Here is a 25,119-nt window from a genome sequence, read left to right on the forward strand (position 1 = left end):
TTCATCACCTTTCATTAGTTTGTTGAGATGAATTGCCTTTTCTCTAACAAGAGGTTCACTTAGTGGTGTTCCCCTTCCTCTTTCCTGAGTGAACCGCATGAATAAGGCTTCATCAAGCTTGTCAAATGTTGAGGGCCTTACTGTTTGTTGATTTTCAACTGATTTTTCTGAAGTAGAGGTACAAAACTGCTCGATCTTTGCACGGTTTTTTTTCCAGTCAGTTACTGTGACCTTGCCCACTCCAAACTCTATTGCTAATTTCATTGCACTTTCCCCCTTGTCCAGCCTTTTCAAAACTTCCAGCTTATCTTTCAATGTACACGTTATGTGTTTCAGTTTCATGGCCATTGTGGCAGCAGACTGAACTAAACTAAACTATAAAATGTAATGTAGAGCGAAGATATAAACATTCACTTTTAATGCACAATGTCGCGTGCAATTAGTCATAGCGTGGAGGGGGGTTTGCTTCCGGTGTGTTACGCTCGCGTACAAATGCTAGTAGGCTTACTATACATTCATTCCTTAATAAACTAGACCTGTTTTACTGCTTGCTTCTGCATTATTGCAGTTATTCGGCTAATCCAAAATTCTGCTAATCTGAACAGGGCTCGGTCCCAATTAGTTCGGACTAGCGGGAGTCTAGTGTATGTTGTATGTGTTACTAATTTGCAATCCATCTCCCCCACTGCTGGCATCATTCCTTTGCTCCTTGTATAATTCTCTATAGTAGTCTTCTGCTATTTGAATTATGGTATAACAGCTGGCGACTGATGATATAACAGCTGGCAACTCAGTTGTGAAAGTGAAAATAATTAGGCTTTGACCTTAAATTTTTATTAAGTATAAAAACCATTTGGCATCTCACATATTGTGAAATTATTTTCACAACTGGGTTGTCAGCTGTTACACCATCAGAGCACTTACCCACTCACCCACTAATGTATGGCTAAATAGCACTGAAATAGCCATCTGGGTGGTGGTGGTATCCAATGAGAATAAGTAAAAATAGTCTTCTCTATTGGGAAAGTACTTATTCGAAGTATAACTGGATAAGCAACTCTTTGTGAAGGTATTCACAATATGAGATATAATGAAACAATGCCACTATAGTAACTTTTAATTTAATGCATATAGACATAATGCAATTGCACTAATTTTGTCTGTAAATTTTCCCACAGTTTGAGGCTTTAGCCCTAAAATTTTATTATGCATTTTACATTTTTAAAAATGTTTCACTGTGGTTTCTTTCAGTGTTGGGCTGGTGTTATTCAAAATATAACATCTGCAAACTATATAGTCGCTCTTTTGTCTCTTTCATCGCTGGTTTTCCTTCTACTTATAAAAGAAATATTAAATGTGTTTCTCATTAAAAAGATAAAAGTTCCACTTCCAGCAGAACTCATTTTGGTAAGTGCAAGAAAAATAAATTTATGTAATTTTCAAATAATACCCATAATCTTATTTCAGAATTGCAAAACATTTATATATTATAGTAAACCATACTTTAAATAAATAAATGTGTGTAACTTTAATAATCATGGCTTATGTAGTTAGAACTATGTAATGCTGGAACAGCATGTTTATTTCTGTGGAATTGAAAACTAGAGAGAAGGTATATAACATATTCAAGGTTATCTAAGAGAAATATAAATGGGAACGGAGAAAGTGTATTTTTAGTGACACATTAGAACTGAGATTTTGGTAGGCTTATAATAATCGTCAGTCGAGATTTTATAGTTATCTGTTCTATTGTTGGTCAAAAATGTCCAAAAACTTTCTTCAAAGATTTCTAAGCTTCCAGTTCCATAGTGTTTAACTTGCTTTCACAATGTTTCATCTTTCAATAATTCTCTGATCTGCAGACCAGTGAATACATCTTTGATTTTAGCATCACTGTGCATGGAAAGTGTTAAATGTTGAAAGCTGTCCATAGGTTTTAGAAGGTTCTTCACTTGATCTATGCATTGGTAAAATTGTTACTTCAGTCAGATAGTGGTTTATAGATTATATTTTTCTTTACAGGTACAAGATTCATGCAAGGGGGCTAAATTTTTGTTTTGTAATGAATAGTTTGACTCTACTGTCTACTTGACAAAAAACAATATTTTGTATAGTTAGATTGCAGACCTAAAAAGATCTCAATAACTTTGAAATTGCTGCGTGTGCCACTTGTTTTTAGCATATTATACTTTTCTTAAGATAAGTTCCATGTTCTCATAGAATGTGAATAGCATGATTTATTGATATAAATGGATGCAAGAGGCGTGAATAAAATTTTGACTGACATTCTATCTTGAAATTGTGAGGTTGTAGTGAGATTCAACTTGTCACAACATGTTTGGTAAATGCATCTAGACATAGTTAATGCAAGAATCACCCATTTATATCTGCAGTCAGCCAGTTAGTATGCTTTGAACAGAAAGTATTTTATGTGTTTCATCATATTTTAAAATGATTGATTTTAGCAAACAGTGAATTTGCATCAGATTGTTTCAAATTAGGGAAAAGTGCAACAGAAATCCATAAAATGTTTAAAATCTCTCAGGGAATATGCCTTGTGTTGTTCAAGGATGTCTTTGGTGGTTTGCAAAGTTTAAAGAGAGCCACTTGTCTGTTAAAAATGATCCTTGTTCTGGCCACCCTTCAACTTCAAAAACCTTGAAGTTGATTCAGTCACACAAAATAATTCAGTCGCTTGTTTATAATCTGATCAGGAGTGATCACTGTTTAACAATCTGCAAAGTTGCTAATGAAATTGGTATTTCTTATGGAACACGTCATTCAGTTTTAACACAAGATTTAGGAATGTCTCAAGTTCCAGCCAAGTTCATGCCTTGTGTCCCTCACTGATGATCACAGAGTAGCAAGTTCTCACATATAGCATCTTCATCAATGTGCTGCTGCTGCTGCTGACCCATACTTTCTCTTCTTTCATTACTGGTGGTGAATCATGGGTATGGCTATTACCTGGAAGCAAAATCCTAGTCATCTCAACAGAAGACTCCATCTCCAAGGTTCAAAAATCAAGACACTATCAATCAAATGTGAAGGTTATGCTTATCATATCTTTTGAATGACAGAGTATTGTTGATTATGCACTTGTTTTGCATAGTCAAATTTATGTAATTTCAAATAATGCCCATAATTTTATTTCAGAATTGCAAAAAATTTATATATTATAGTAAACCATACATTTAAAAAAAAAAATGTGTGTAACTTTGCAATCAATTATATGGTGACTGCATGATGCCATTCAGAGGAAAATGGCCAAAAAAGTATTCTTCAAGGAATTGCCGTTTGCATTGTGGCAGTGCTCCTGAACATTCTGTGCTTCTCATTGAAGAATTTCTTGAATCCATGACTGTTGTCCATTCCACCATCTGCCATACTCACAAGATTTAGCTCCCTCTGATTTCCCCCCCCCCCCCAAACTTGAATAGTCACAGGTTTCCAACATCTGAGGAAATTATTTGGAATGTGACACTTCATAAACTTCATTTCCAAAATATTAGTTCAGTATCTGCACTTTTTGATCACACCTCATGTTTCTGCTGTGGAGTAGAACTGTTTTTAGATTTAATTTCAGAGATGATGAAAAGCCTTCCAATCTTCTGGTTAATGCTCTCATCAAAGAGAACATGAACAACAACATATGGTTGTTGTTTTTGTTTTTTTCAGTAACTGCCATTCCTTTAGCTTAGATCCCAAAAGCTCTGTTTGTGCTATAGATAGATTTAAATCATGCATGGTCTGAGCATTTGGGATCTGATTCTGAGCTTTTCTTGAAGTGTTTCCATTACATCATCTCTATTTTGCTTTTCTGATAACCAGGTTCTAGAAGAACAGGTGACTAACTGTTCTAATAACTTATAGGATATTTGGATACTTAATTTTTTTTCTTCTGTTTATCCCTTTCTGTCCTTTGATATGAGTTAGCCAAATATAGCAGTAGCTGAGTATTTCTCTTCATACCATGGGAACAGCAAATGGTAGTAATACTTTACATTTATTTTTTTTAACCAGCCTTTGGAATTACAGGGTGGCACAAAATAAGCTGACCATTTAAAAAAAAATCATAACATTTTTAGTTCTTTTTAGGTTTGTAATTTTTTGTGTTTATCTTACAGGTAACCCTTGAAGAATTTAATTATGGAGAGGTACACAGTTGCTCAGCAGACCAAAATAGTCACAATTTTCTTGGAAAACAATTGGTCAGTAGTTCTAATGCAATGATCATGTAGACAATTTTATAACATTTGCGACGCACTGAGTAGGAACACAGTTTACACTGCAGTTCAAAATTTTGAAGAAAGGAGAACTGTTCTGATGCCAGACACACTGGAAGACCTTATAGTGGTTGATCAATGGAAAACATTGCACATGCACGGGAGAGTGTTGCAGATCAACCTCAAACATTGATCAGAAGATGCTCTGCTCAATTAATGATCTCTTGTTGCTCACTGCAGCGAATTTTGTGTAAGGACTTGCATCACTTTCCGTACAAGATTCAATTGGTCCAAGCCCTTCATCCTGAAGATAAGCAAGTGCATCTGGAATACACCTGTGCCTTTATAAACCTCGCAAAAAATGATGAGAATTTTATTTCAAATTTGATGATGAGCAACGAAGCACATTTTCAGTTAAGTGGCTTTGTTAATAAACAAAACTGTCAATTTTGAGGCAGTGCGAACTGAAGAATAACTCACCAGAGACCACTGCAAGGTAACAGTTTGGTGTGCTGTAACAGCTGAATGCATCATTAGACTTTATTTCTTCAAGGTTGATGATGGTGTTGTTCAGACAGTCAATGGAGAGTGTTGTAGGACAATGGTTGAAAATTTTTTGATGCCACAGCTACCAGAAGACAATATGTGATTCCAACAAGATGGTGCCACAGCTCACACTGCTCGAGCCACAATGGGCCTGTTAAGGCAGAATTTTCCCAATCGCATTATTTCAAAAAATGGTGATGTGAGATTGCCACTGTGCTCACCAGATTTGGCTGCCCCAGATTTTTTGCTTTGGGACTATCTCAAGGATCAAGTGTATGCCAATAACCCTCAAACTATACAGGCCCTAACAAGGACATCTGGCATGAGATAGCCACAATATCTCCTGAAACTCTGAGAAATGCCATGGAAAACACTGTGAGAAGAGCATATGTTTGCAAGCAAGAAGGAGTGGTCATTTGGCCGATATTATTTTTCACATATGATGTAAAATATTTCCAAGAATAAAGCTTTCATTCACCAGTTAGATAGTTCATTTATTACATTTCGTTCTAAAGTTACAGAGAAAACAAACTGTTCAGCTTATTTTGCATCACCCTGTATGAAACTTAATTAGTGTGCAGCTTATATGAGAATCCCACTTCTGGTCCTAATAACTTAATTTGCAGCCAAGATAAAGTCCATGTGCTTTTTTTTAATAGGAGCATTATAGACTGAGATTTCATTGTGTAATCAATGCACAATGAAAATAAAAAGCTATCTGGTGATTAACTGTCCAGTTAAATACACAACTATCCAGCTATACTGCACATAAAAAGCTATCCAGTAATTAACACACACTGATGCAACTTTTTAGAACACATTCAACTGTAGTTGACACCAAAAAGTGTAAAAAGAGCATGAGTTTACTAATATGTGGCAAAGTGAACTTGCACACATATAACTTTGATTGATGGTCCTGTCTGGGAGGTTTAATATCTGTCTCTGGCATGCAGGAGCACATGGGTTTTGAATAGCCTAGAAACTGGTGGAAAATGACCATTGCTGCAAAATTTGTATTTCAGAACTGCTCAATCAGCAACCCAGCTAACATCAGATATTCCAATATTGGAAGATGCAATCTAGTCTAAACCTCTTCCCTTGTAATTTGAATTTATGGCCCCCAGTTCCCAGTGTGGTCTTTATAACAGTGAAAATTTCACCTTCATTCATTTTACTAATCCCTCTCAGAGCCTCTTATAAACCTTAATCAGGTGTGCCCGATGCCAACTCTGCAACCCACATAATCAAAGTCTTTCCTTGTATGGTTGTCCTTGTTGATCTTACCATGCTTGCCCATCTTTGGACTCTTTCAAGAAGCTCAGTGTCTTTTTTTCTCTTTCAAACGAGGTCTCCATTCTTGGACATGATATTCTCAGTGTGGTCTTACAGTTGCCATATACAGTAGGATTATGACCTCCCTATCTCTATGGGCTGTTGTTCAATAAATTATCAATAGGCTTTCCTGGCTGCCTGTTTACACTGCTCAGAGAACTTCATATCCACCTATATCACAATTCCCATATCCCTTTCTTCCTCTACTGTTCTTAATTTAACCCTACCAAGTGTATAAGTTAATTCTGGGTTGCCATTTCCCCAAGTGACCTTGGATTTTGCTGTATTAAAACATAGCTGCAACTCTTCTTACCATTTTTGAAGCCCATTCAAAGTCATCCTGAAGGAGTGCTGCTTGGCACTGGTCATTAAAACTCTCTCTCACTCTTTACATCATATGTAAATTTTGACATCATACCCTCTTTCCCCTCGTCAACGTTTATCAAATTGGAAATAATGCTCCGAGAACCAAACCTTGGGAGACACCACTTTTGATGTTATACCAATCTCTGTAGAATATCCATTAATCACACCCCTCTGCATTCTAGCCTGCAGCCACCGTATGATCCATCTTAGAACCTTGCCAGTAATCCCAATTATACAGCTTATACAGTATCTTCCCATGAGGGACCGAATTAAATGGCTTGCTAAAATCTGGATAAACTATGCTGAAATTGTTCCTAACATCCAGCTCATGAATGACTGTGTCAAAATTGCTTACTAGGTTAAGTAACATAGTTCTCGCTTAACATAACTGTGTTTTGTATATCCTTCAGAATGTCATTTCTATATAAATGTCCCTGGATCACACTCTTAAACATTGCCTCCAAGGTTTTCCCTACTGCTGAAGTCAACTAACTGGTCCATAGTTACTACTTCATTCTTAGAACCACCTTCACATACTGGTGATATATTGGCTCTTCTCTGATCCAAATAAATCTCTCCTGTCCAGTGATATCCTCATAAGTAACCTCATTGGTTCAATGCACTCTCTGACTGCCCCCCCTCAAAATTACTGGGCATATGCCATCAACTCTAGGAGCCCTTCTTTCCTTTAGGCTTTGAAAGCTTTTCTAATAAATAATCTTCTGAAATTTTAATGCTAATTTCATGTTTTCCAGCTTCACTCACACAGGAAGACTCTTTGTGGTGAGGAGAGCCTCACCACGAAGAGTCTTCCTTCAGTAAAAATCGATGTAAAGTACTTATTCAATTAATTTGCAATGTCAGTTGGTTTATCTAAGACTTTTGCATACCTATTATACAAGGGTCTGATCTGATTTGTTTTCTTCTTTGTTTCACATACACAAAAAGCTTATCTCCATTCTTTGCTCTCTCTTAGACAGTGCTTACTCATACTCAGCCTTGGCCATCTTACCTTTTCTGTGGTACTGTAACAGATCCCCTTGTAGCTGTTGTAGGATTCAGCACTTTTCATCATTCTAAATTTCCAATTCCAACTTTTTCTGCTCTGTATTTTCTTAATAGTATATATGCATTTTTGGCTTCTATGATTATTAGCATTAGCATTAGTAGAGGCATATGATGCAAGAAAGCAAGCTTATTCAGCATCAGCCAAAAAAAAAAAAAAAAAAAAAAAAAACACACACACACCACTCCCATGTCACCCCTCCGTTCGTTCGAAATACCTGTCCAGTTGAGCCTTAAATTTGTTTAGGCTATCAACTTCAACAACAAGTGACGGAAGTCGGTTCCACCAACCAACCACCCGCTGGCCAAAGGCAAATTTCCGCACATCTATCCGACATCTGTCCTTCCTCAATTTGAATTTATGCCCTCTGAGGTGATTATTTTGAGCAAGATGAAGAATCCCATTGGCATTGAGCATGCTCAAACCATTCAAAGCCTTATACACCTCTATCAGATCACCTCGCCGGTGCCTAGTCTCCAGACTCTGTAATTTGCAAAACTTAAGCCTTTCTTCGTAAGAGCAACCCTTTGTTCCATTCACTAATCTTGTTGCCCTTCTCTGTACCCGTTCCAGCAGCTCTACATCCTTCTTGAAATGAGGCCTCCAGACCTGTATACAGTACTCAAGATGTGGCCTAACCATTGCCTTATACAAGGGAATAATCACCTCCTTATCCCTGCTAGAAAAATTCCTGTATATCATTGACAAGACACCATGAGCTACTCTTGCAGCTCGTCTTCACTGCTCAGAGAACTTCATATCTGCCTGCACAATTACCCCCAGGTCCTTTTCATTCTCCACCACTGTCAGTGTAGTACTGCAGAGTTGATATGTTGCTCTGGGGTTACTGTTTCCCATATGTAGTACTTTACATTTGTCAATGTTAAACTTCATTTACCACCTCTCAGCCCATCTGTTCAACCTTTCCAGATCCTGTTGCAGCAGCATAGCGGCAGTAGTGTCCTTAACAACCCTGCCAACCTTTGTATCATCTGCAAACTTGGACATTAAACTTGATATCCCATCATCAATATCATTCATAAACACCGAAAACAACAACGGACCCAACACTGAACCCTGAGGAACTCCACTAATAACATTAGTCCACGTTGAGCAGTGTCCATTGATTACCACTCTCTGTCTTCTGCCACTCAACCATCCCCTTATCCATAGCAGCAATTTGCCTCCAATGCCACACTGCTCCAATTTGTGCAGCAGTCTTCCATGTGCAACAGTATCAAAAGCCTTTCTAAGATCCAAATATATAATATCAAAGTTATTCCCTACATCCAGTTCTTTTGTGACTACATCATGGTATCCAATCAAATTGGTCGGGCAAGACCTGCCCTTAACAAAACCATGCTGCGTCTGAGCTATAACTGAATTCTTGTCTAGATGATCCTGCAGTGCTTCTTTAACCAGTGCCTCCATTAATTTACCTGGAACAGAAGTTAAACTAACAGGTCTATAATTACTTGTGTCAGCATTTGATCCTCCTTTGTGAATTGGGGTTACATTTGCACAGCTCCAGTCTATGGGTACCTCCCCTGAGTCCAAAGAAGCTCTCATAATTATGGCTAGGGGTTTGCTTACTTCCTTTGCTGCCTCCTTTAATATAACTGGATAGATCCCATCCATCCCAGGTGCTTTTTTTATGTTTATCCTCAACAATCTCTCCTCCACTTTCCTCTCAGTTATTACAAAATCATCCAGCTCACTGCCAATGTTTACTTTACCTACATCATTCTCCTTCCTGTATAACTCCTCATGCGTGAATGTAGATGCAAAATACTCGTTTAGATTGTTAGCCACCTGAGCAGGATCCTCAACTGTTGAACCATCAATATCCAGTGGACCAATCTGATTCATCCCTTTCCTTCTTGAGTTTAAATAGGTAAAGAACTCTTTTCTGTTTTTCTTTGCATCCTTTGCCAAGGATTTTTCGTAGTCTGCCTTTGCCTGCCTAATCTCCTTTGTGACTTGGTTACAGACCAACTTATATCTATCATAGGCTTCCATGTCACCCATTAATTTGTATGTATCCCATGCATTTTTCTTCTCTGCCACATGTCTCATTAGTTCATCTGACAACCATTTAGGCCTAAACCTTGAACAATATTTCTTAGTTGGTATGTAAAACCTGGTAGCCTCCAAGATTAGTTCCTTGAATGCTTCCCATTTTGAGTTTGCTGTTGGTAACATCATCAGTTGGTCCCACTGTATAGAATTTAAATACTGTCTCAAACCATCATAGTCACCTTTACGAAAACAAAAACCCTTCCCTTTACCTCTGATGGTAGTTACCTCCTTGAGTAAATCCCACGTCAACACACTGTGATCACTGCCACCTAGTGGTTCATTTATCTGCAGATTCTTAATGCATGAAGAATCACTACTGATAATCAGATCAAGAGTATTGCTCCCTCTTGTTGCCTCACGAACATGCTGATGTAGAAAGCAATCATCCAATAAATCCACAAAAGCCTTGCTAGTGTGCGAGTGACCAATCCACAAATTCCAGTCAATATCTGGGAAATTAAAATCCCCCATTATAAGACTCTCTGATTTACTGGCCCACTCTATTTCCCTGTACAATATCTTATTATACGTATCAGAGTCATTAGGCCTATAGCACACTCATTCTCTCAATTTTGATCTTCCAGTGCTTATGTCACACCAAACTGACTCGACACTGCCCTGTCCATCGATGTCAACTGGCTTCACTTCCTTGGACTTTATGTGTTTCTTAACTAATAGCATAACCCCTCCTCCCCTCCTGTCCTGTCTATCCTTTCTATACACATTGTATTCCCCAAATTCCAGTTCTGCATTCCTTATATCTGTGTGACACCACGTCTCTGATATCCCAACAATATCTGCCTTTGATGTTTTGAGCAATACCTCAAATTCATCAAATTTATTTACCAAACTCCTAGCATTGGTGTACACGCAGGTATACATGCACCTGTTTCTATTCTTAGCTACCCTAACACAACCCATGTGTTTACTTGTACCGCAATGACTCCCAGCAGTCTCTGAAATATCCTGCATCTTGTTTTTCAGGCTTCTGCTCATTTCAATAGAAGCAGTGCAAGAATCACTTCCACCTCTGCCAGTGGCTACTGTTAATCTATTAGTCCTTGTATCCCCCCCAACTAGCAGTTTTCCGACCCACCTAACACTGCCTCGACAGCATCAGCAAAAATTCTTGCACCCTTTCTATTTAAGTGTATCCCATCCCTGTAGAAGCAATCTCTCCTGTTAACAAGTACAGTCCAGGCTGAAAAAAATTCTACCCCTTGAGCCTTGCACAATCCCTCCAGGGCCGAATTGATCGACAAGGCTCTCATCATATACTCCCTCCTATCGTGTCTGGGCAGAATTGCAGACACTTTCAAATTCAACCCTAATTCACGGCTTTTTTTCAACAGTTGACCTGTACTTGCTAAGTAATTCCGCTGGTCTCCTACTCTTAATATCATTAGTGCCAACGTATTCAACTATATCACCTTTTGTGCCCTTAAAAGATGATATCCGCTCTACAACTTCATCAACCTTTGCCCCTGGCAGACATACTCTGGTCCTATTCCACCTATCCTTTTTACAAAGCATGTTTCCCGTTTCCCTGACAATAGAGTTACCAACAACTACTAGTTTCTGTGGGACCAGCGCATTCTGCCTAGGGGGCTGCCTCTGTGTTGCCTGATGACCATGTGCAAGCTCTGGCGTTGATGTGGGCAGCTGAGAGCTTGATGGGCCCCTCAATTTATTTCCTTCGAGGGCATCCACCCTGTCCTTCAAGCTCTCATAAAGGCCCATAACAACGCTGAGTTGTCGCCTGATTTCCTTGCACTCCTTACATCGTGCACACACAAAGACATCCCCCTTGGCAGTATCATGTCCCGTACCCGACTGCTCCGCAAACATCAAGCAAACAGTGCATTTTAAAAGACTGTGATTCAGAGGGCAACTGCCCCCATCAGTTCTCCCCTGAATCACAGCACTCCCATTAGCTTGAGTCTTTTGCTTTGCTGCTCTGGTCTGAGTCATGATTCCGATTTATTCAATAAAATTTCAAAACAAAATTAATTCCTTAAGTTATATCCCAAAACAGTTATAACGCTATATTTATTTTTTCGGTATCTAGTGTTTTCTACGAGTTCCCTTTATACAACTTCCGTATCACGTGTACCACTATAGTTATGTATTAATTATTTGTTACGACCAAGTCGTTATATATATATATATATATAGTTAAAAGTACAATTTAATTGACAATAAAGTTTATCAAGATTAATATATTTACTGATTAATTGATTGACAATATTATATTATGCACTATACTACACTAAGCTTATGCTATCATGTAAAAATGGCGGGAATTCACGAACGGTACTTCTACGGACTCGTAAGTATTGATTAGTTTCCAAATCTCGCTATCTCAATTTAGAATAAACTAAGGATCCTGACTAGGTCTATAATCTACTTATAGAAGATAATTTGATATAACAATTAGTTAATAACTCGACTAAATTTGGTTAAAAAATAAAAGACCATACTCATACTCAGCCTTGGCCATCTTACCTTTTCTGTGGTACAGTAACAGATCCCCTTGTAGCTGTTGTAGGATTCAGCACTTTTCATCATTCTAAATTTCCAATCCCAACCTTTTCTTCTCTGTATTTTCTTAATGGTATATATGCATTTTTGGCTTCTATGATTATTGCTTTAAAGGTATTCCATAATTCTAATATATTCACACTCCCTCTGTATCCACCCAGTTAATAGATTATGTAGTATCTTAAACTGTCACAGTCTACTTTCCTGAAATTAAAACCTGTGCCTTGACCCTTAACTGCAATACTCTTCATCTTCCAAATTACCACTGAGTGATCACTATAGCTAACAGTTCCTGTACTGTGAACAACATGACGTCATCTAATTTGTGAGTAATAATCAGGTCTAGTTCTTACTCATAGTATTTTCTTTAACATGTGGGTAAAAATAATAATTATATAGCTTTATTTAAAAATTTTGTCCCCATGGTGAGTTTTCCTCCCACTTATTCCAATCAATTAGGGGCAGATTGAAGTCACCCATAATAAGACATTCATGCTTGCTTGTTCATTCTATCTGTGTGAAGAGACTCTTGTCATACTTTCATTCTTCTGGTCAGTAAGTTACTTCCACTCTCATTATACCTTTGCTTTTAACTCACTCACACCACAGATTATATGCTAGAAGGCATAATTTCTAACTCTACTACAAAAGCTGTTTTTGCACTCATGCTGCTTTTGATAAGAGGTGTCATCATCATCACCACTTCTGTCTTCTCTGTCCTTCCTAAATAGATTATACACACCATAGCAAAACTCATCAGCCCCAATTTCTGGATGGCACCAGTTTTTGAATTAATCCATTTTATTGACAATACTCCTGACATTACTGTAGACACAGTAAAGACTAAGTATTCTTCTATAATTTACAACTCTGACATACTCTTTGAAGTTATTTAGGCTTATTTCTTTAGCTTTATCTTTCCACTCATTTGAAACGTTGCTAACTGTTGAAAGCTGTTGTGGCAACAAACATTTTCTGCCTATGCCAAAGCTCACAACAATTGTAAAGCATTTTTTAATCCATCTGAACTAAATTTCAAACAGGCTAAGAGTTGAAAACTTTCTTCTTGTCCAAATAGTAGTCAAGCATTCTGGTCTCTTGCCAAAGCTATTGGCTGCAACTTTTGCCTATCTCTCTCTCTCTCTGTTCCCACTTCTGTCAAAACCAGATGATTCTATTGCCACTTCAGCTAAAGATAAAGTTGACCTGCTAGCATCCTATTTTTCTTCCAAATTGTGTATTGATGGTCTTGATAAACCACCTGCTACCATTCTTAGTCAGAAGCAGCCTCAGGTCTACCAGCGAGATTTTTTGGTGCAGCCTCTCCAACTTGAAATTTACAGCAAATCAGCGAATTTTCATTGCATTTTACGCCCCCTAAATTTTGGCACCCTGTTCAGGGGAACCGCTCGATCATGCCTTAAGCTAGCCCTGTTCTCAGTACACTCCATTCAGTGCCTCCTGTGGTCTTCCATCAAAAGGATGTCAGAAGGAATTTTGATCAATCTTGATGCTAAGAAAGCACCAGGTCCTGATGGTATTTCTCCACTTGTTCCAAAACCTATGCTCCTGAACTTACTGCTGTTCTGTGTCTCCTTTTTTTCACTTCCTAATTTCAAAGGTGTTTTTTCTTCTGCTTAGAAATTTGCTCATATCTAGCCAGTTCCTAAAAAGGGTGACAAATCCCTCCCATCCAATTATCATCCCACTGCAATTACTTTTACTCTTTCTAAAGTAATGGAGAAATCAATTAAACCAGCAACTCTTAAACTATCTAGAAAACTTCCATCTGATCAATGATTGCCAGAATGGATTCCATTAGTGTCGATCCACTTGAGATATTCTGGCTTTTGTTACCCATCTATGGACAAATTCAATAGAAAAGTTTGGTAAAACCCAAACAGTAGCTTTTGACATTTCAAAGGGATTTTGATTGTTTGGCATAAAGGTCTACTAAATAAGCTTCCATCTTATATTTTGCCAGCTGTTTTTTGTAATTGGTTTTCTAGTTTTTTCTCTGATTGCTCACTGCGAGTGATGGTAGATGGCTCTCTGAATTCTAACTTCTCCACTTACGCTGATGTTCCATATGGTCAGTTCTTTTTCCCACTCTTTTCCTCCTTTATATTAATGACCTTCTTCTATTGGCAATCCTATCTATAATTTTGCTTATGATAGCACATTGTATTCCACCTTCCAGTTTGAGAAACCTTGCCCTGGACAAACAGCTTCAACTTCTCTCGAATATTCACTACCAATTCCTTAAATGCTGATCTCCGGATAATTCTCCAGTGGGGCAAATATAACTTAGCTGATTTCAATCCTTCTAAAACTCAGTTCTGTCTTATATCTCGCAAAAAGGATTCTTCTGCTACTATGCTTATCTTCAATAACACTCCAATTTCTAGGCAAGATCATATATCTCTAAGGAGGGGGTTACCTTGACTTCTAATCTCTCTCTCTTGGCATAAGCACATTAGAAATATTGCCTCTTCTGCATCTAAAAGAACTGTGTTTTCTCTTTTGCTCTCGGTATTACTTTTCTTCCAAACAGCTGTTCATTTTGTACAAATAACAAATCCACCCTACCATAGAATATTGTTAGCACATCTGGGGCAGTTAGGTTAATTAATGACTCATCTCTAACAGAGTCTCTTTGCTTTGGGTGTCATGGACATTCTGTTTCTGCTGCATGCCTTTTCTATAGATATCTCCATGGCATTGTTCTTCTGAATTGGCTTCTATAATTCCCACTCTCTCTCTCTCTTTCTTCCAAAACAATCTGCACACATTCCACAAGTAGTCAGCATCCTTTTACTATCCAACTTCAAACTCATAGAACAAAATTTTCTTCTTCTTCTTCCTCATTTATTCATTCAACTTACATTCTCTGAAACAACCATTCTTCATACATATTTCCTGAAAATGACAATCTACAGAAGTTCAAGTCTAATGTGAACAAATATCTTGTTTCATCTTCTCAACCTTCAACCTGGCGCCTCCGTAGCCAGGTGGGAAGGAGCAGCAGTGCGTAGCACACGCTTCTTGATTAGACCGGGGTTCGAGCCCGTCACCACCAAATACGGAGGATGCGGAAAGGTCAGGGAATGACCACCGCATATCCCGGAGCAATATGGCCTTAGTTGCTAATGCTCCTAAAAACCAAATAACAAACAAACAATCAACCTAAAACCCATGCATGGTACTAAGTACTATAGGTTCTAATACCTCTCATGTTTGGGATTTAAAAAAATAAATAAATAAATAAATAAATAAAAACAACAATTCTTGGGATGTGTACAAACATTACTTTGATCCATATCATCAGATAAATGTATGTCTGAATTATCCCTCTCCCCCTTAATTAGCAGTTTTCCTGAATTAAGCCATCCTCAGTGATACTGGGAAAAACTCTTGCACCACCTTTGTTCAAATGAATACCATCTCTACAAAATAGATTTCTACCTACAAGTGCAGGCCATGATGATTTAAAAAAAAAAAAAAAAAGCCATCAAAAGCATTGCATAGTTTAAGTCCTGAGTTAACCCGAAAAGCTTTCAGCATATAATCCCTATTATCGTATCTGAGCAGAATTGCAGATACATGCACATTCTAACCTAACATGAATTTTTTCAACATGGTTCGGTATTTATTGACTGACTTGAACATTACCTGGCCAACAAATTGTCAGGTCAGATCAGGTCAAATTCATTTAATATCATTAGTTCCCATATGAATAATAATGTTCACTTTACCCCCCTTAAAATATGACAGTCTATTGGTAAAATAGCCCACCTGTCTTTATTGCAAAAAATGTTACTCGTTTTCCCGACAGTAGTCCTTCTCAGTGGTATAGCCAGGTTTTGAAGTGAGGGGGAGCAAAGGGATAAAATAGGTACCAATTGTTTGTTTGAATGTCATTTTTGTATAGTTTTCATTCCACTATTCTGGTTAAGAAAATTATGGAACAATAATTTATTGTATATGAGAGCCTGTTAGCCATTAGGTTTTGGTGAGTAAAGCCTTTAAATTGGTAATCTTACTTACTAGTTACTACTAGTGTAGTGAAGAATGCAATGCAATACAATATAATCTTAAATAATGCTTTATTAAATGTAAACTTACAAAACATCAGCATTAGTAATTTCCTATTAATTTAAACTTTTTTGCATCAAAGTTTCATTTATGCAAAGTAAAAAGACATATTACTTTTCAAATGATATTTGAAAAGTAATATGTCTTGTAACTCTTCTCTTTATTAGCAGAAAGCTGTCCACTGCCTTAAACCAATGCCATGTGTACATGTAATTTAAAAGACTGGATACAAAGTATAGGTTCTAATACCTCTCATGTTTGACTCAGATAAATAAATTGACCTTAAATCAATTATCTGGCTTATCATAAATTGAATTATAACTACATCTTGTCTTAGGCAGCATAACAGCATCATTTACAAGTTTACAACAGCCTCTTTCATCTAGGTTTCATCCTTGCAAAGTGGTCTATTACAGTCTCATGATCAATGTCATTAGCCATGAATCTTTCAATGGACAACAGAGCAGGTCCTGACAACCATTCTTCTTCCACAGTTGATCTCAAATATGACTTAACAAGCTTAATTCTGCTGAAAGAATGTTCAGCTGCAGCACCGCTAATGGGTAGTGTCATGTAAATTCTATACATTGTTGAAAGATTTGGGTAAATAGCACACAAATCATTTGCAATTAAGAACTTCAATATATTGTTTATGGTCAGTTCATTGTAATTTGAATACTTGCTGCCCAAAATTTCTCTACAAAGATTTTTAAATGACAAAAAGTCTTGCATGAGTTCATCTTTACAATCAATGTCTTATGGGTATTCATCGTTTCAATATATATTTCAAGGATTCATCAGCAAAGACTGTAATAAAAGTATTTTTAATACAAGTCTACATAACTTTTATTTAAAGGACATTATTTTTTTTTTTTAAATTGTACCAGAATATGTTATTTTATTACAAAACTTTCACATTATGGGCTTTTATCAAGCAATAACTTGCTAAGCATAAACTAAAAAAATTACATGTATCATTATTGTTAAGGATAAAATGGATTCATTGGGAACTTGGGAAGAAGGTGCCAAGTAGGACAAAATTTATGATAGGGAAACATTTTCCCCCCACCCAGCTATGCCCCTGGTACTTCTTGAACCAGAACAGTATGCACTTGACTGTTCAGCATTCAGGGTGTCACTTGTAAGGTCACATAATATTTGAGTCTCTGATGCACTCCCAGTTACATTTGTTTCAAGGGCAAGCACCTGTTTCTTCTGAAATTAGATTCTTCTAGTTATGCACCTGTTTTTAATTTGAGATTGGTACACCATTTACTTCAGGTGCAAAGAAAAGAATCATTAGTTGAACTTGGTTTGTCTACTAGACTAACCTTATAATACATGCCACAGTCTATACAAGCTATGAACTCATGACTCACACCAGAAATGCCTGCAGGCGTTTCCTTCTGAGTCATGATATCCTCAGATGATTTATTATTGTAATAACCATAATTCAGATAAAATTTCAACTTAAGAAAGATTATAAAATTTTAATTTAGAATATATTGCAGAATTTAAATTAACAAAGTAGTACAGAAAACTATTCACTGGTGAAGTTAAAATTAAGCTACTAAAATTACTGGAAGGAATGTAAATTAGCAGAAATACTATACCTTAGAAAAGTTAAGAATTAAATTTACAAATGTAGAAATTAATTGCACAGAATTACTGAAATAGGATTTAAAAATTATAGAAAATAAATATAAAAAATTTTAAACAAAAAATTAATCTTAATCCCCTTCAGTTAATCTGCTGAAGGCAATGAAAAGGTGCCACCGTAGCCAGGTGGGAAGGAGCAGCAGTGCATAGCACATGCTTCTTGATTAGACCAGGGTTCGAGCCTGTCACCACCAAATACTGAGGATGCGGAAAGGTCAGGGAATGACCACCGCATATCCCGGAGCAATATGGCCTTAGTTGTTAATGCTCCTGAAACCCAAACAAACAAACAAAGCAACTTGAAATACATCTGCTCTCTTTGACTGCTTACAACACAAAAATGTCAATTTGTTACTCCATGGAACCAATTTCCATTGCTCTGTGGATAATTATGGCATCCATTGTATTATGTAAGGCAAGACTGCCAATTGCAGTTGGTGATATTTGGTTTATGCACCACCATTCTTCCCCATGAAAACTGAGGCTATGGAGCCATGTATGAAAGGTGTTCATACAGGCTAGACTACTGTTTGATGCCTTAACCTCCTGGTTGATGTTTTGTAGGGATATCTGACAAAATTGCACTATCCTTCCATATCCTTCCTCTAGTCATATGGGGTGAGCTTCTGGTTTCCTGTGCATTGCTGGGCAGTGGTGGTACCATCACTGATGGCCTTTGAATGGTGTAAGCTGTTAGCAACTGCACTTAAATTGACAAGCCAGCAAAGTGACATCTGACAACACCCCTTGAAATCAGTCAGCTCAGCTCTATATGCCATGATGTGAACAACTAACATATGTGGCTCATACACCTTCCTTATATACTGGTCTGAGTCTCTTCTTTTTATGAAGAAGAAAGAAATTATGAAAACGTGGAAAGGAGAGGGATTTAGATACTTTTTGGAGGGGTGCATGTGTATTGTGTTTTCTTTCCTTTTTATTATCATTTTTATTTGTGTTATATCTTAAATTAATTATATTAATTTGTTTAGATAATTTTGGGAACGGTTGTGTCACACTACATGAAACTAAATGAGAATTATGGCCTTGACATTGTAGGAGATATACCTACAGGGTAAGTAGATAGTTAGAAGATAATTAGAAGCTCTTAGAAGATAATTAATTATCTTCTAGTTATGTTGTTTATTTTCTTGTGTCTACTTGCTAAGGTTAATTAATGTTCTAACTTAGTTACAATGTACAATATATATGATCATTCAAAATCGCAGTACTATATGTGGAAATTTTAAGCATGGATCAAATATGGCTTTTTGAGATAATTATACAATTGTTTTTAATTTTTCAAAAGCATGCATTTAGATTTTCAAAAATTCTTCAATATCTTACAAAATCAGATTAGTAATGACTTAATTTCAGTATAATATTTATCCTACTATAGTAGCAAATATCCTTCATTATATTAGAACTTGCTTCATAACATCACTTCTATATCCCTTCCCTATCTGTTCCATCATGCAGTATTATTGATGACTTTTGAGGTTATGACGAATGTTGTGGCGAGATCCAATATTCCTTACATTTCGAGGGTACAGCTCTAAAACGGTGTTCGCAGGCCGGCTGCTAGTTAATACACTGGAACGAACCTGTTGGTAACTCTCTAGGAGGCTTCCGGATCAGCTAGTGTATAATCTTGCTACCTCTACTCTGCCAGACAGTGACTGGAGGGAGTCCGAGTAGTGTGTATGTGGGGAGCATTGTTGAGGCCACGTTATGTCAAGGATCTTGGTATATTCTTACCATGTGTACGCCATATCCAAAAATTTCATTACTTCATACAGCATGTCCCACTCACTTTTTCTTACTATTGATGAATACACCACGAATTGTCAAACTAATAGAGCAAGCTTATCTGCGAAAAGATCTAAACCTCCCAAGCACTTCCTAATTCATTTCACAAATATACGTGGTCTCAGTTTTAATCTCAACGATGTCCATTTCCACTTGCAGTCTGCCAAGCCCCATGTACTTTTTCTGACAGAATCTCAGTTATCGGTTGATTCAATTACTGCTCATCTCAATGCCCAAATTATTCGCTGTATGATTCTTTTCGCCTCAAAGGTGGTACTTGTGCATATTCCGTTCTGACATTTCCTGTCAGAGACTTGGCAATTTGGAATCTCCTCTCTTTGATCTTCTCTGCCTTAAGATCTCTCTACCTCATTGTGTCAAATTCATCTGTTGTCTCAACCGTTCTCCCAACTCCACTAATCACTTGGAGCTCTTTGACTTCCTCTCTTTTGCAACTTGGCTTTCTCCAGTCCAACTTTCCTAACAGTGAGGTAATTTTCCTTGGTGATTTTAATGTTCACAACTCCAGCTGGCTTCCGTTTTCTAGTCACACCGACCCAGCAGGTTGAGATGCTGAGGCTTTTGCAATTACTAATGACCTAGTGCAGATTGTTCATTTACCTACAAGAATACCAGACAATCCTAATCATACAGCCAATATGCTTGATGTTTTTTTTTTTTCTCACAAACAACCTTTCTAAGTATACAGTCGAAGTGAGAGGTCCTTTAGGCACTCCAGATCACGACTTGGTGATTGTCTCTTCTCCAATGGAACCTTTATGGCTATTCCCAACCTCATGTTGTTTGGCATTACAAGAATGCAAAATGGGATAACCTGCGAGACTTCTTTTCTTCTTTTCCTTGGTCAGATTACTGTTTCAAAACTTCTGATGTCAACATTTGCTCAGATCGTGTCAGTGAAATTATTCTTGCAGGAATGGAATCCTTTATCGCACACTCCACTTTAAAATCTCGTCCTTTATCTAAACCTTGGTTTCTCTTTGGTTCAAGAGAAGAATGTTGCATATCGTAATTGGCTTGTTTCTAATTCTTCAGTTTCATTTTCTGCCTACACCAAAGCTCGCAACAATTGTAAAGCAGTTATTAATCAGTCCAAACTAGAGTTTGAGCAGGCTAAGAGTAGAAAACTTGCTTTTGCCCTAAAGGTAGTTGAGCATTCTGGTCTCTTGCCAAAGCTATTGGCCACAACGTTTGCCCATTTCTGCTCCCAGCTCTGTCCAAACCAGATGGTTCTGTTGTCACTTCAGCCAAGGATAAAGCTGACCTGCTAGCATCCCATTTTTCTTCCAGCTCATGTATTAATGATCTTGGTAAAACACCTCCCACCATTCCCAACACGCTCCATTCAATGCCTCCAGTGGTTTTCCGTCAAAAGGATATCAGAAGAATTTTGATGAATCTTGATGCTAAGAAAGCTCCAGGTCCTGATGGTATTTCTCCACTTGTTCTCAAAACCTGTGCTCCTGAATTTACTCCTATTCTTTGCCATCTTTTTTCACTTTCTTATTCCAAAGGTGTTTTTCCTTCTGCTTGGAAATTTGCTCATATCCAGCCAGTTCCTAAAAAGGGTAACAAATCCCTCCCATCCAATTATCGTCCCATTGCAATTACTTCTACTCTTTCTAAAGTAATGGAGAAATCAATTAACCACCAACTCTTAAACTACCTAGAAACCTTCCGTCTGATCAATGATCGCTAGTATGGATTCCGTCTGGTGATATTCTGGCTTATGTTACCCATTTATTGACTAATTCAATGGAAAGGTTCAGTGAAACACAAGTAGCTGCTCTTGACATCTCAAAGGCTTTTGATCTAGTTTGGCATAAAGGTCTTCTAAACAAGCTTCTATCTTATGGTTTGTTAACTGTTTTTAGTAATTGCTTATCCAGTTTTCTCTCTGATTGCTCACTGAGGGTGATGGTAGATGGCTCTCTGTCTTCTAACTTCTCCACTAATGCCGGTGTCCCCCAAGGTTCAGTTCTTTCCCCCACTCTTTTCCTCTTGTGTATTAATGGCCTTCTTCCATTGACTGGAAATCCTATCCATAGTTTTGCCGATGATAGCACATTGCATTCCACTTTCCATTTTGAGAAACTTTACCCTGCTCAATCAGCTTCAACTTCTCGAAAATCTGCTACCAATTCCTTAAATGCCGATCTTCAGGTAATTCTCCAGTAGGGCAAAGACAACTTAGTTGATTTCAACCCTTCTAAAACTCATCTTGTTTTATATCTCGCAAAAAGGATTCTTCTTCTCCCATGCTTATCTTTAGTGACACTCCGATTTCTAGGCAAAATGATATATCTCTTTTGGGGATTACCCTGACTTCTAATCTCTCTTGGCACAAGCACATTACAAATATTGCTTCCTCTGCATCTAAAAAACTTGGTTTTCTCTTTCGCTCTTGGCATTACTTTTCTTCCAAACAGCTTCTCACTCTGTATAAATCGCAAATCCGCCCTACCATGGAATATTGTTCCCACATCTGGGGTTGTGCCTCCAAAACCTCTCTCAGGCTTCTTGATTCCATTCAGAAGAGGGCAGTTAGGTTAATTAATGATTCATCTCTAACAGATTTCTCCATTCGCTTTCTCATAGATGTACTGTTTCTGCTGCATGTCTCTTCTACAGATACTTCCATGGGCACTGTTCTTCTGAATTGGCTTCTATAATTCCTGCTCTCTCTTTCAAAACAGTCTGAACATGTGCCGCGACCAGCCAACATCCATTTACCGTCCAACTTCAAACTCAACTGCCATTTTCTGGAACAACCTTCCTTCATACGTATTTCCTGAAAATTACAATCTACAGAAGTTCAATTCCAATGTCAACAGATATCTTCTTTTGTTTGGAGTTCACATAAAAAAAAAAAAAAAAAAAAATATATATATATACGTATATATATATATATATTGCACTGGGCTTTTTTTTTATGTAACTCAGATTGTAAGGTAAATCATTTATTAAAAATAACTCTTTCTTGTCTTCATTCCTCTCTAGCCTCAATTCTTGATTATTTCAATTGAAATTAATAAATTAACTAGTACAGTAAAAAAAAAAAAATTCAAATACAAAAATAAGAGCTCATTTATGAGGGTCTCACTATTCTTTTATTTGAACACATGACTCATAAAATGCAGCAAAAAAGAAATTTACAAATTTTATAGTATTAATTTAAAATGGAGTTCTACTTTTAATCCACTCGTACTGGCCTGAAAAGCTATAACACAAGCATTGGGACAGGGCTAAAACTCTAGCACTTCTAAAAATGATTAAATCATAGGTAATATTGAATATTTCTCATATAGTTTGGGAAGGGTGTTACATGGTTGTTATTCCTTACAAATTATTAATATATATCATAAACCACTCTTATACCATGTGGAGTTACTAATATATTTTATTTAAGCATTAGCCCAAACTAATATACATTGGATAATGTTTCCGGTATCTTGATGATACCCATCATCAGACCGTGCTGTCTGGGAAACAAAGATAAAGGTTACAAATAAGATTTTGAATTGATTTGGTCACAATTTAACCAAGTATCAGTTCTAAGATGAATTAAGAAATGTTCATTACTATTTATAATTACACTGTCATTAATTCTAAGTTGAAATAACATTTGAGAGTCTAAGTTATAGAACTATAACTTTATGATATAAAGGAGCAATCCAATGTTACAGCAAAAATTGATTACAATGAGCTCTTTTTATGTTACATTACTGTTAACCTATTTTTATATAAGATGATTAAATTAAAATCTAATTAAATGCTTACCTTCTAATGATTCCTCTTTTCGGGTTCACAGATCTGAAGCAAATGGATAAGTGGTTCAGTCAGCAGAACATTTTAGGACAGAGATTAATAAAATTAGCCAATGGGGATAGAGCTAGTTGCCTATTCTAGATCTGGAGTGCTTGTAGGATGACCTTTGTTTTTCTGCCCTAGTTCCAGGTTGTAGCATAGTGGACTCCTGAGTTGTCCTTTGCTCATCAGATTTTGTAGGAGTCTGGAAGGGGTTATATGCAGCCTGCTCCTCTGGATGACTTGTTTCTTTTTCTTTCCTGGCTCCTCATTTCTTCACTTATTTTCTCCTTAAAGAGATGAAAATACTGTGGGTTGAACTCAACCCCTTGTTTTCTGTTGATTGCTGAAGATCCGAATAATTTGATAAGAAATGCTTCTTTGAATTTTCTTCTATTGTATTGCCTAGCTGTGGAAAGGATGCTTGTGTTATGGAAATTCCATGTGTCGCCACATTGGAAGGCGTGGAGAGCTGTATCAGACTGTTGAATTCTGCCATACTCTATATCTTTTTTGTGCTCTTTTATTCTACATTGTAGGCACCTGTATGTTTTCCAATACAGTCCATTCCGGTTATTTGGGACACATCGGAACTAGTGCATTTTGGCCAGACTGAGCGGCTGCCCCAATTATCCGAAGTTTCATGTAAATAGTTAAAAATACAATGTACCCCTCCTTTACAATTGGTTCATTGTACAATCAAATCACGTTACGATGAACTCAACATAATAAACTACTGTTCACTATACGATGTGCAGTAAGTGCTGGTCATTGTGATCACGTTTTTGAATTGAATTTTAATTCTATTAAACACCGATTCTAATTAGAGAAAATAGGAGGAATGTTATCCACAGACTATATAAACAAAGATATATTAAGCACAAATTTACCCTCTATTACCTTACCAATTAAAAAATTAAATGATACGTGAAAATCTGAAGAATATACATGATAATCGGATAATTAATACGTACTGGAATATGTACATACAGTCAGTCCTCGTATAACACGTGTTTACACTACACGAATTCGATCATACATGATTTATAAATAGGGGAATGATATCGTATATAACACGAAGCGAATTCGCTTATGCACGATTCGCCTTTGTGTTTACAAGAAATGGCAGTCGAATGCAGAATCGCCCCAACTGAACACAACACGATAGCAATGAAGAGAAGATCTGAAAATTAATTTTTTTTATATGATTGAAGATTTTGTGGAAGTGCAAACACATTTCACCATAATAACCCACAGAATTCCAGCTGTTGGTATTATCGCAAATTCAGTAAGATCGAGTTTACTATTCGTTTATAATAGATTGCACTAACAGAAAAGCTCAATAAACAGGTGACTGCTAATTGTTTTTATTGTTTTATGTTGTGACCTCCAGAATTTCGACCGAACCACATGGTACCGTCAGAGACAATCGTAGGGTAATCTCCAGTGCTGCGGTCTCCTTCCCCCGATTAAACAGCATGCTGTCCCAATTAAGTGAAGTAAACCCTGGCTATGTTCTCCATTGGTTCCTGTTTTTTAAGATTTGCCCCAAATAAACAGCTGCCCCGATTA

General features: G+C 37.1%; 1 protein-coding gene across 1 annotated transcript in view; it reads left to right on the forward strand.

Moving 5' to 3' along the window:
* The window catches only part of LOC150076212 (prestin-like), a 402,991-nt gene that overhangs the window by 166,797 nt on the left and 211,075 nt on the right, over positions 1 to 25,119 (forward strand). The window contains exons 7-8 of the mRNA XM_090387581.1: positions 1,252 to 1,407; positions 18,903 to 18,985. Of these exons, the coding sequence (XP_090243707.1) occupies positions 1,252 to 1,407; positions 18,903 to 18,985 (239 nt within the window). The remainder of the gene's footprint in view (positions 1 to 1,251; positions 1,408 to 18,902; positions 18,986 to 25,119) is intronic.

Source organism: Mastigoproctus giganteus, chromosome 13, assembly GCF_048544385.1.
Source record: "Mastigoproctus giganteus isolate SK-2022 chromosome 13, ASM4854438v1, whole genome shotgun sequence".
Classification (NCBI taxonomy): domain Eukaryota; kingdom Metazoa; phylum Arthropoda; class Arachnida; order Uropygi; family Thelyphonidae; genus Mastigoproctus; species Mastigoproctus giganteus.